This window comes from Ambystoma mexicanum, chromosome 6q (genome assembly GCF_040938575.1).
Source record: "Ambystoma mexicanum isolate Mex_15411 chromosome 6q, UKY_AmexF1_1, whole genome shotgun sequence".
Taxonomy (NCBI): Eukaryota; Metazoa; Chordata; class Amphibia; order Caudata; family Ambystomatidae; genus Ambystoma; species Ambystoma mexicanum.
This window is the reverse complement of record NC_090937.1, coordinates 408,209,370-408,222,462: the sequence shown is the minus strand read 5'-3', so window position 1 is coordinate 408,222,462 and position 13,093 is coordinate 408,209,370. Positions and strand designations below refer to the sequence as shown.

At 42.4% G+C, this 13,093-nt stretch overlaps 1 protein-coding gene across 2 annotated transcripts in view; it reads right to left on the bottom strand.

Annotated features, from left to right (window-relative positions):
• Window positions 1–792: 792 nt before the first annotated feature.
• LOC138515518 (thioredoxin-like) overlaps window positions 793–13,093 on the bottom strand; it is a 241,721-nt gene continuing 229,420 nt past the window's right edge. For both annotated transcript variants that reach the window (XR_011282043.1, XM_069630319.1), the window contains one exon: window positions 793–993. Coding sequence is in view for 1 of the 2 variants with exons in the window: in XM_069630319.1 (XP_069486420.1) it covers window positions 931–993 (63 nt within the window). In the remaining variant the exon portion in view is untranslated. The remainder of the gene's footprint in view (window positions 994–13,093) is intronic.

The window sequence follows — 13,093 nt, the reverse complement described above, 5'->3', positions numbered from 1 at the left end:
GATAAAAATTAACAAATAGAAAACCAGATATATGTTGCCATATTAAAGAAAATGTGTGATCCCGATTGTGTTGCAAACAGTTTATTTAGCCCATTATGTATAAGCAGTGCACTAACAAAGACTTTCAGTATTTGTAGGTGTGCTGGTGTTAGCTACTTACAAAATGCAGCTGTGCAGACTACAACACAGAGCTTCTATAATCTGGCCCTTGATTTGATATGCTATTTTTCATTTAGAAACTATCAATGATAATCTATGGTTTTACCAGAATGTTAACAATACTCTGAAATGTAAACAGTATCAGCTACAAGGGTAACTGCACGCAGGTGCTCTGTTTACCATTTGGTCTAAGAAAAGGCAACCATGAAGTCTACATGTACATTGTTGAAAGACACGTCAAAATCTGAAGCAGGCTTTAAAAAACTGTACATTAAGCGTTTACCTGCATCCTCATTTCGACCAACAACAAAACAGAACCTCTGCCTGTAAGTAGCCTTAAAGCGGATGCTGATTATTTTTTTCTGAGTCCCTCTGACTCTTTCTCCCATTCTTTACAACCTGCTCAAATATAGAACCAGCACAAACATGTTTTATCCAGCATCTCCTTAAAAGTTTGGGAAGTTCGACCTGATAAAACTCATTGTAATTCATGGGAGTCAAGTCAGACACAGATCAGTTAATCCATGACTAGCAGTGTAAATATAGGCACCTTTTATAATGGTACAAACGTTTTCAATAGATAGCAATTTTGTGCAGGGACAGCAATCTTCTTTAACAAAACACGCATGAACATGTATTGAGCCACTTTTATTGTACTGTGTCAAGATGAATTACACTTAGAGTTTCAGTAGCTAAAGGTTCATGGTCTTATGTCCTGCACCACCTTGTTTGGATCCATTGAATTGTGCACCCAGTCAAAATTATGTTCAATCACATCATCTGCTGAATCTTATTTTCTAAGGTGCTTGCATTTGATCCAACATATTCATGAATCTGTGAGAAAGAGCGGGAACATACAGAAAACAAAACAATGTTCAGTAACATGATAACATTTGATGACACAGCGGTTATACAATGATTGCGTTGCAATTGTGTGAACCTCAGCATCTAAATGATGCAAATTGATGTGTGTTGCTCTGCTAATATATGTACTTCTAACGATATACTTGTCAACTCTTGCCTCACCTTCAAATATATTGCAAAATGGCTGACTCACTCTCTGCTACGAGAAACTGAAGGCAGATGGTGCCAATGCTTAACTCAGCCAAAACTAAAATAATACATTTTTCCTAGACCACACCACCATTAACACTGTGCTCACCCATTTGCACTGTAGTCCTCAGCGTCCACAAAGACAGTCCAATGTGTCCATAAATGCAACATTGATAAATGTCCACCTTCTCAACATCAGTAGATATGCAGCACTTTTCCTTTCAACTTCTCCAAGAGACTAATAAACTTAAAAGTCCTGCGAAATCTAGTGTTCCAAAATAGCATAAGCACTGTCCATCACAGCACTCATTACTGTTCCTAAATAAAGCCCTAAACTTTAGCAACTACATATAACTGAACCAGCAATGCATCAAGCCTACCTCCCGCCACACTCTCATTCTGTTTCCACCCAGCATGGTGGAAGCTTCCCTGTCAATCTTGCAAAGTACCTCGGAATCATCTTGGATAATGACTTCTCCTTCACAAATCAAAGGAAATAACTCACCAAGAAATCCCACTATAACCCTCTCTTGCTTAAACATAGTCTGCCTTTTGTCATCATGTTCCACAGAACTGAAATCACTGGTGCCATGGCCCAGTCATGCATCACCTATTGGAGCAGCCTCTATTTGGGCCCAATAAAACATTGAATCAGCCAATGCCAACGTCTACAGTCAAGGATGTACAGATGATTCTGGGCCTACTACCTAAAGCTTATTTCACCATGGCTTTAAAACCAGTACACTGGCTTCCCGTGAATCAGAGAATTCAGATTAACACACACTGTTTCATTAATTGTGTCGCAGGAAAAGAGACTCAAACTACCCCAGCCGAAAACTCAAGAAGCACATACCTGTTACTAACCTTAGAAATGTTAGCTCAATGAAAATTCTCTATAATTCACAACAAGAGTGATGGTCCAAGAAGCCTCACATCCAACAGTGCAGCCATCTTGAACAAATTACCTGATCCCTCCCTCAGGTCTGAAAGGAAACACATGCACAACATTTGAGACATCATGAGAACAGCATGTTGGACCCTTGAGAAATGTTGGTGAGACTTGAACCTCACCACACCCCGTCTATGCCACAGATGGGTGTTATTTAAAAATTAAAAATAAAATGATTAGGTGTATTATAGCTGCATGCACAACATTTTCACTATATACAATACATTATATACACATTCAAAAACAATTAAAATTACATTGTGCCTTTCATTCATACATTAAATTCCAAATAACCTATAATACACATGGCACAAACATATGCTCCATTAATCAAAGGTTCCTTATAAAAGTCACTATTAAAAACAATTACACATGTATGTATCCCAGAAAACTCTAAAACATTATCTTAGGGGCTTATGAAAAAAGTAATGTCCCAGCTTCTTTCCCATAGTATCAAAACCAAAGTTCCAAATATGATATGCCACACCAGAAATAACCAGCGACTCTGTCGAATAAATGCACGCCAAACAATGATCCATAGCTACCCGGTCTATTGAAGTGACCAAATTCGTATAACCCTTTAGGTAACAATGCTCCATGGCGTGGCAGTTAGTTAGTGTATGCCTGTCAGTCTCAGCCTCAATATGGCACAATCTAAACTTCCTCTCTTCACGGGGTAAGCCTTTTCAAGCTCCCACGTACTCAAAAGCAGGGAGCACATTAAATTGTAAGTCCATCACAAGACGCCTACCAACATCATCATAGAGATTTGTCAACTAACTCCAGGGCTTCTCCAATTTTTAGTGCTGAGTACTATTCAGTACATACAGTTTTTTAGTCATTATAATCTCAATGTTTCTGATAAGCTTCAATTACCCAGCTTCATTGTTTAACTTTAATAAGAAGCTACCGACATTCATCACATTGGGGAGTTGTACGTTTTTTATAACCTTATCATTAATCCATTAGTCTACTTAGCCATGCAATCCTTCGCTAAAGGGGTTTACCAAGGTGTCATCCATACCCTTTCTGTAATTATCTTAATATACAATTCACAACTCTAAATCTTCTACAAACGGTACAGAGCCCCAACTCACACCTCATGGATTCTACATGCTCCGCCAAGCGTATTCTTGTAATATTTCTCCACAATTTCCCTTGAACATTTTCAAACAAAAGCACATGTTTCTCTGCAAGAGCTGCAAAGCCATAGAGAATGCCCGGGTGGATACTCACCTCATACACTTGCACATAACTTTCAAGAGAGTGACCCCCCCTTCCTCATGAGGAAGCCTTTAATAAGATCCCATTTCAATATCATTTTCCCCATAAGTATTTTCTCATAATAGGATTTGACCAGCTAGTTCTTAATAAGAATCCCTAAGTACAGCTATGAGTCAACAATCTCTAAAGATACGCCATCTATTTTCCAATTATATAAAGGCCTTTCTGCATCTCACCATCAATGACCATAATGTAAGTGATTCCTGTTCACATAGTCACATACAGCGTCCAGAGAATGCTGAAAACCAATAGAGGTATGATTAAGGATCACAGTGTCATCTGCATAGGAGAGCCATATTAAGGGGTCTATGCCAATCTTTGGAGGAAAATTGCTACATCCCTTAAATACAGTATCCAGATCCACAACATATAGGTTATAAAGCACGTGAGCGAGCATGCAGCCCTGTTTCAATAGGTGATTGGTATGAGAGCCCCACCCAAGTCCAGTCTAACCTGGATACTATTATCAGTGTACATTTGCCTTATAAAATGGAGAATAGTAGAATCAAGTCCCCAGTTCTTTATCTTACTCCACAATTTCTCATGAAGTATGCAGTCGAAAGCACCTACATAATCAATGTAACAGAGACACAATGTCTCCCCTGAATCCCTATGGGTGTCTGCAATCAGATAATGTAAAGCCCAAATATGATCCAACAGACTGTGATCACTTCTAAATCCTGTATGTTTCCAGGATAGCTAGTTCTTCTCGTGCATCCACAAATTAACTCTATGTAGTAACAATGTAGAGAATATCTTGCAGCTGGAATCCATCATTGCCAAAAGGCAGTAGTTCTGTGGGCCAGACCTATCACCCTTTTTGAACACAGGAACTAAAATAGATTGTTTCTCGCTTTGAGGGATTGTCCCTCCCTGTTCCAAATGGATACAAAGATTTTGAATAATAAGTGTGCCCACAACTCTGGGTTACATTTCATCACTACATTAGCAATACCATCAGGGCCAGGGACCATGGAGGCAATGAATCTGCAGATCACATTGAAGACGTCATCCAAATCGAAGAATGGCTTTCCAGGTTTGAGTCGCAATGCTACCCTAGTGTGCATGTATCCACTATCGCCAGGGCAATGTATCCACTATCCCCAGGGCAATAAGGCTCCCTTATATGGGAGACCCACTTGCTTTCCGGAATGGGATAAACCCCTTTGGCCACACCTTCCGATAAATGTATCCTATAGAGTAGCTAACATCTCATGCTGTCATAAGTCTTAAGTATATCGAATATGAGGCGCCAAATTGCATTGTTCACATCATACTTGAGTGACCTTAACCAATTTTTATATTTCATACAATGGTTTGCGTTTGCGCTTGTTTTCAGTGCTCAAAGACCAGGCTCTGCTTATCTGCCGCAAAGTGTTCCAAAGGAACTTTTTCCTTCTATTTATAACTATATCAAGAACATTGCTCCTGGTCTTCCTACTGGATCAGACCACCATGGTCCCCAGAGTACTCTTAAGAAGTCATTCAAGCATTGGCAATATATCAGTTTTATTGACCATGTAAGACCCTAGATTCAGCTCGGGGTAAGACATAAGCAAAGTGTCAAATCTATTCACATTGGTTTTGGACCACACAGTCACGATACCCTGAATATTAACTATAATATTATTTTGCAGCTCCGGTGCTTTTTTGTACCTCTCCCCATCTAAAAGTAACCAAAGCCTCTGATGATCACTAAAATGGGAGGTCTCCATAATAAATTGCTTTATAACTTTCAGCATTGGGTAATTCGTAATGATGTAGTAAATGCGGGACAGTACTTTCCCGTTAGACCAATTGTCCAGGCTGACTATGTCAGAAACAGGCCTAGGGTTAAGATAATTCAATTCAAAACACCATAGACATTCTAAACACAAGCAGACATTCTTTCTTTGCGGCATACCACAATTGCCTGTAAAATAATTTCCACATAACACTCATGCTGGTTCCCCATTAATATGAGCAGACATGTTATCTACAATGGAATCTTCAAGTGCAAGCCTGCAATATGAATTGAAGTCCTCATCCACAATGATACCAGCTTTGGGTTGTTTATGCATCCATTAATCAATAATGATCTCCAATTGGGACTGTATACAGAAGGTATATTTACCACCAGGCGGACCATAAAGGTTAAATATAAGAATTTCTCCAAGATGAACATCCTTGCAAGTTAATGCCACACACAATTTATGAGAGGATTTTACACCTATGTCAAACTCGGATAATTTAAATCGGGGCCATGCACCAATAAATAGCCCACGCGAAGGATGCCCCGTCCCACAGCGTAAGGCATGTCTGAATGTAATATTAAAGCCATCAATATACAAAGTGTCATAGAGCCAAGTTTCCTTGAGTAAATTAGGTCACAGGAAGATAAGAATATCCGTCCCTCAATACCCCCCAAAAAAGAGCTATGTCCTCTTGTATTCCAAGAGAGGAAGCAGCAGCGATCATTATACCATGTATTTCAATTGGGCTGCACTTTAAGAAGTTCAGGCACCCACTATACCAGTTCTTCTTCACAAGAATGTTTAATTACGTGATTAGGGTGGGCATTCAACAGACTTAATCTCTCTGCACGGTATGCCTGTGGAATCCCTACTTTTAGTCTGAAGATACTTTTTACACACAATGATGTTGAAGCCCAACATCAATAACGGAGTTGAATGTGTCATGATGAGTTGCACGAGGATGGAAGAAACCAATTGTATTAATGCCCAGTTATTTTCGCTCTATAAATCTGCTAGTACCCTCTACCTCGTAATGACAAGGGGGATCATTATGAGATAGGGGGTAACCATGCAGCTATTAGCGTCATGGCTACCGCCTTACCGGGTACCGGGTCCGGGTTTCTTGAAGGAGGAATCACCGGGCCATTCCGACCTTGGAGGGCCCGGTAATTCCCCATTCAAGGAACCCAGACCCTGAACATCCCCATTCCCTCAATGGGAATGGGGAGGGTGCTAACAACGGACCCGTTAACAACGGGCCCGTTGTTAGCACCTTGGTCTGCTTGCGGGCCCCGCTAAGGGCGCCTGGTTGACCCAGGCATCCTTAGCGGGCTCCCGGGAGCAGACTCTTAATGGGGCGGTAAGGGGTTGACGGCTCCGGCACCTTTACGGGCACCTGTAACCCGTTACCGCCTCACTCATAATGACCCCTAATGTCCATCATATTAATTACGACAGTTGCGTTACAAAGAGAAAAAATTCAAAACGTTTTCCACGGTTTAGAAACTGACATTCTGCCGTGGCAAACAGTTCCACAATCTTCACTCTAACCCCCTTAATTATAGGCAAATGGTTTACTCATATTAAAGCCCACTTTGTTAAATTCAGCTTTGCCCTGGTTTGGGACCAACGGTCATGGAAGGTCATGTGCGTTGATGTTAGTCAGACTGATTACATTACCATCCAAGGGGGAAGTATGGCAAGTACTTATACCTTATTTCTTTGTTTATTTATTGGTTAAGCGCCTGTACAACAACGAGCGTGTTGTGTGTCACTGAAGCCCCCTTTCACCAAAATGCAACCTGTCACTCCAGATAACGTAGCTGGCCCTTTAAGCCATCTGTCCATCATCCCTTTCAAACAAGCTTGATGAATGGGATTAGATGGGGGCATCATAGCCCTTATCCACAGGGATCAGTTCATCATTAGATAGGGAGCTCATACAAACAAGATTGTCCTTGAAAGTTTCAGCCAAGGCGCCCACATTTATGCAGGTCAATTTTGTTCCACCATTCATTTTACTAACAGTTTTACCTTTTTCCTCCTGAACCACTTCTTATTATTTACACAATAGTCTTACGCTTTTCAAATGAGACCTCTCCATTGTGAACAGGATCAACTTCCCATATTCAACTACTGCCAGTTCACTTCATTAGAAAGGTTGCCATTGCCCAAATCCCGTTCCACAGCCTCAGTCTCTGTGGCTCAGACATGTCGAGCCGCTCATTATTTAAGGAGGTTTTGTGAACCTCGCTAGATGTACATTGCTGTTAATGACAAAAGCATCCACAATTCTGGCAATTACATTGCTTAGCTCTTGCCGCTCCTTCATAAGCGATGAGCCATAGCCTCATAACTAGCCACATGATGGTCTGGCTTTATAGATGAGAGCTAGGTGCTCTCCAAATATCCTGACTACTGACTAGCAGAAGAAAGCTCAGCAGCGATGGATGTGAGGTTAGCAGAGGCTGACAGAATATTCCCAGTGAGGATATCATATACATTGGCCCCAAATTGGGGGTACATGGGTGAGGGGGGCCCAGGGATTCCCTTTTTGAGGTTGTAACAAAGATTGAGGAGGCATCTATTGTCTACCAAATAGGTGGACATGTTAGTAGTCAGTGAAAGCAATTCCTTGCCACCTGTCCCAACTCCCTTATCCTCTGGTTCTTTAGGGTGGGTAGCAGGTACACATCTTGTGATCGTTGGTTGGTGCCACTTTGTCTTTTTCACACAACTGTGGAGCCAAGATAGAGGTAGCAGAATCGGCAGATATCTGGCTACGATACCTTTTGTTGGAGAGGCTTGGCTATATCAGCAAATGGTCAACATGAGCCTCGACATGCATAGCACAGAAGTCGATGTGCGTGCTGTTTAGTCATGGAGAGGGGCAGAGTACCTTAAGAGATTAGCCTCCAAGTAAACTGCTTAGCGCCGCAATCACGAAGAGCCAGCAGGACAGCACTCCCTGTGCACTCTCGCCAGTTCGCGTGCAGAAGCATTTAAATATAGGGCGCTGTTCTTCTTTACGCCAATCAGGTCAGGTAACTCTGCAGTGAGCAAGAAGTCGATACAACTATGCCTCAGCAGGTCACAGCAGCAGAGCACTCTGCATGCACTCTTGCCAGTGAGCATGCATGACTGCATGTGTGGACGAATTTAAATGCACTTGCTGCTGGAGGGGCGGTTCGTTCTCCTTTCGGCCAATCAGGTCAGGTGACTCTTCAGTGAAAGTGAAGCTGTTGCATCTAAGCCACAGCGGGTCACAGCAGGACAGCGCTCTCTGTGCACGCTTGCCAGTGCTATTTTCCTGGGATGGCGTTTGGTGGGTGGCTGAGAATGGGTTCAGAGAAGGATCCCAGAGGCTGTGCTTGAATCTAAGGAAGTATGCTTCGTACTGTATCTCAGAGTTTATGTCAAGAGCACACTGGGCGCTATATGCAAGGCTGTGTATTGAGAGTCGAAAATCATGCTGTGTGCTATTTACATGTAACTATGCTTAGATCAGAGATCCAGATAAAGACAGACCCTGTTAGATACGAAATCGAAATGCACTATAGTGTGTGCCCTGCCTACACTTTTGCTTAGACTGTTCATTGACAGGAAAATTATTGTTTTATTTTTAAAACACTCTACCACCTAAGGAGCTTATCACCTTCCCCAATCCTGACAGGGACATCAAACCGTCAGACTCACTTCAGCCCAAAAGTAGGAGCCCCAGCATTTTACTTAATAGGAATCAATCTAAGTCACCTTTGGAAAAGGGTTCTTTTGTAAAGGCAGCTAAAGCCATCACCAGAGAATTGTAATTGTAATTGTTTATTTGTACAGCGCTTATACTGAGGAGGAGTGCTTCAAAGCACTGCAAGGCGGGAAGGGAACAAGGGAATACTGTAATCATTCTTAGGCCTTGAAGTTTCCGAATGATCTAAACAGAAAAGTAGCATACAGCCTGACAGCGGTTCTCCTAGGGCAGGTGCATGATGTGTTACAGTTTCGACCCAGCTAGGGTGGGGGGCAGAAAAAAACATGGGTGGGGGAGACTTTGAGTGCCATGTCAGATGTCTCCATTATCCTAGGATTTCAACATACAGACTTCCTACAGTCACTTGTATCCCAGTACATAGAAAACTCTTGTGCAGACTGACATGGTGGCAGAAATATTACAGAGCTATTGTAGGGTCACATCATATCCAAACATGGATGTCAGTGATAGGTTGCCAGTGGTCGCTGCTTATACCACTATCATTCCTTTGAAACCCCTGACTCTGCCTCAGTCAACCCTGGTCAAAGGCGCATGTCCCGTGACCAGTGGTCCTCTGATCTATTCAAATAACTTCTAAAAATGCCAGGCCAACTTCTTTTGCATTGTAAAAAAAAACATTAGCCTAAAATGAGTCTGTGTGGTGTTAACATTGCAGGTATGTGTGCTGCTTCTTGCTGGACCCACCTCCAGATACAAGTCATGCAGGGCAGGTGCATCTATTTGCATAAGGAATCTGAACTTTTTCAATAATCGAACCTAGCATGGAATGTTGGAAGTCATTCATGTGTAGGGAGCTCTGTTACTCTGTATACCTTCAGAGAGGGGGAGTGTGAGAGAGAGAGTGTATATGTGTGTGTGTGCAGTTACAATACAGTGAGAAGATTTAAGGGAAAGATGGTTCCATTAGGTAATTGTTTGCTTCTATCAACTATTCATCCTATATTGTGCCACAGGTTTTAATTTGAACAGGACAAAATGCGGTTTTCATCCTTTAGAAGTTTATACATTGAGGACCATTAAGTTCGGCAAGTGTTATTTAAAGCACTACAAAACAGGACAGTTAATGTTAGCTAGCACTATGTATACGACAATAGAATGAATCATAACGTTTTTATCCAACATGTTTCTATAAAGGTTTCTTTCATATTGTTAAATTATTTTGGCATTTGGATTAATACTATGCAAAATAGATGTATTAAATACGGACAAAAGCTTCTGCCTTCAACAGACTACAATTTAGACATCATTGTATGTTGGAGTATAAATAAAGATGGAATAGGAGGAGATGTCTGTAGGCTATAGAGGATATTTTGAAACTATAACACAAGACCTACAACATCAGTATTTCCATCTTAACCACATTGTGTGATTTGGCACACATCAATTCTCCTCAAATTAAATCTCATGAATGGATTCAGTTTGATTGGGAATTCTGAAAAATAACCTACATTATTTGACCCTAAAATGCACCACTGTCACAACCAAGACCACCCAAAACATACCTAACTTGAGCCCCACCTCCATCATCTGTCCATCTCACATTTGTCTTAAATTTGTCAATGTTGGTGGGGCAGACTGAGCAGAGTGGCTCATACCTGAGCATTCATGGTTCTACCTTCCGAGTGATCGCCATACCTGACATAGAATAGTTTTCCTGTCATAGGATGGCAAACCTTGGAAATTGAGCCTACACATGGAATGAAATGGCAGAATTTGTATAAATGAGTTCAAAACTTGTGTGAAGTGGCTTTAGTTGGCATATGAAGGTGAACATGGCACACTAGTCTAATAATAGTGTTTATGAAGCTGAACTCAGCATATTATTACATTGTGTGGGGATGGGATGACGTGTTTAGGATATGACAACTGTACTTGACATGTGGGAACATAATTGACTAGAGAGGATTTTAAATGCATTTTCCCAGATCTACCAGGTGGTGTTGGGCATATTACAACTTCAAAAAAAGGAAAAGAAAAAGGAAGGTGAGGCGCGCACTCCAAGTCCTGGTCAATTAATCTGTTGCCAAAAATTAAATATATCTCGGTTAAATCGCAAAACAAGTTGCTCATCTTGATTATGTGGAAGTATGATTTAGCTATCCTCAAATTATTTCTGACATGGATTAATTCTAGGATGAGAATCTCAAATTTATGGCTACTTACAATCAGAAAGCGATAGCAATCTTAGACTTTTTACTAAGAGAGAGGGAAGGTAAAATCGAGGTTACATTATTCATTAAGTCTACAGATCAGAATATCATTTTACATGGTATTGGCCCACACCCTATGAGTCTTCGTAAAAATATCCTGTTATGATATGATATGTTATGGCATTTATAACGCACCTGTACAAGTGTGTTTCTAGGCGTGACAAGACAAGGAGGAGGAAATAGAGGGAGGACAAAACAACAATCTTATTAGGCCTTGCATCATTCATACCACGCAAGTGCAGGGAAGTTGAAGGGGAGAAATGCCAAGATGGGTGGGGGGGGAGTGCAGGTAATCATAAAGTGCAGCCAGTGGGTGGCTCTCTGCAGGTAAATCAGAAATTGCAGTCAATGGGTGGCTCATAAGTGCAGAGAGGAGGGACTGTAGGGTGACAGATACAGACCACAAGTGGTGGGGGATATAAGAGACAGTGCACGTTGCAACTGGACATGAAGAGACCTGGGCCCAAGTTCAGAGGGTGACCAGGTGACCAGTATGTGGAGCAAACAGGTTATCAGCAGGGGAGAGGAAGAGAGAAACCAGAAGCAAAGTGGAAGGTCTTGCCTTGCTTCCGGAACCGGAGTAGTTCTGCTCTAGTTTGAGACAGGCAGGGAGGCTGTTCCAGAGGGAGGACTGAGCCGAATATAGAGCTCTCCCCCCACCTCTCTGCTTGGAAAAGCGACTGACCCTCAAAGAGTTGGAGGTGGATGAGCGAAGAGCTTGAGAAGGGAGATGTTTAGGAAGAGAGGGTTGGGGGTGGTGCAGTCCCAGTCCTCAGAAAGCCTTGTGGACCATGCAGAGATTCTTTAACTTGATCCTTGCCACAACTGGGAGCCAATGAAGAGATTTCAGAGTTGCAGAGATACAATCCATGAGCTTGAGGCCAAGGACAAGTCTTACGGTCCTGTTCTGGATAAGTTGTAGAGGACAGAGAATAGAGACAGGAAGATTTAGAAAGAGGCTGTTGCCGTAGTCCAGCCTAAAGAGGACCAGTGCTCTGGAGACAGTGAGCCTCTGGGGGAAAGTGAGGAAAGGAAGAATACCTCTGAGGTGGTGCAGAAGGAAAGGGTGGAGTCTAAGATGACCCCAAGTTTCTTAGACTCGCAGGTAGGAGCAGGAAGAGGGTCCAAAGTGTATGGCCAGAGAGCGAGAAGAAAGGAGGGAGCTGATGTTCCGATGAGGAGGTTCTACGTCTTACTGGCAATAAGGCAGAGATTGTTAGCGGCACAGCACTCCTGAATTGCGGACAGACAGTTTGGAATGAGAGAGGGAGTAAAGGCAGCCGAGGGGAGCCTTAAAGAGAGCTTGTTGTCATCCTCATAACACTAATAGTTGGAGCAGAGAGCAGTAATGAAGTGGGCAAGAGGTGCCAGGTATTGGTTGAACAGCCAGGGAGAAAGGTTAGACCCCTGGGAAACACCACAGGTAGAGTGAGATAGAAGAGAGGAAGGACCGCAGCTGGACCTGAGAGGGTTGATCAGTGAGAAAGGAGGTCAGCCAGGCCAGGGCCTGATCAGTGATACCCAGGTTATCACAGAGGCAATTTTGCAAGATGGCATGGATGTTCATATCAAAAGCAGAAAAATGATTGAGGAGAATGAGGACAGAAGGAAAGTTAGAGTCATGGTTAGAGAGCTGGTCTTCACAGAAGTTCAGGTGAGCAGTGTCCATGCTTCTGGCCGCTCTGAAGCCAGATTGGTGGTCATGGAGAAAAACAACAGATTCAGTGTGCATAATAAACTGGGAGATGGCCAGCTTTTCCAAGAGTCTGCCCAGGAAAGGAGTGATGGAGATTGGCGGATAGCTGGAGAGGAAGGATCGGCAGAGGGCTTCTTTCGGAGGGGGAACACAAGTGAATGCTTAAGTGGGGAGGGGAAGGTTCCAGTGGCAAAAGAATGATTGCAGAAATTGGCCAAGTATGGGGAAAGGGTGTCAATGTGG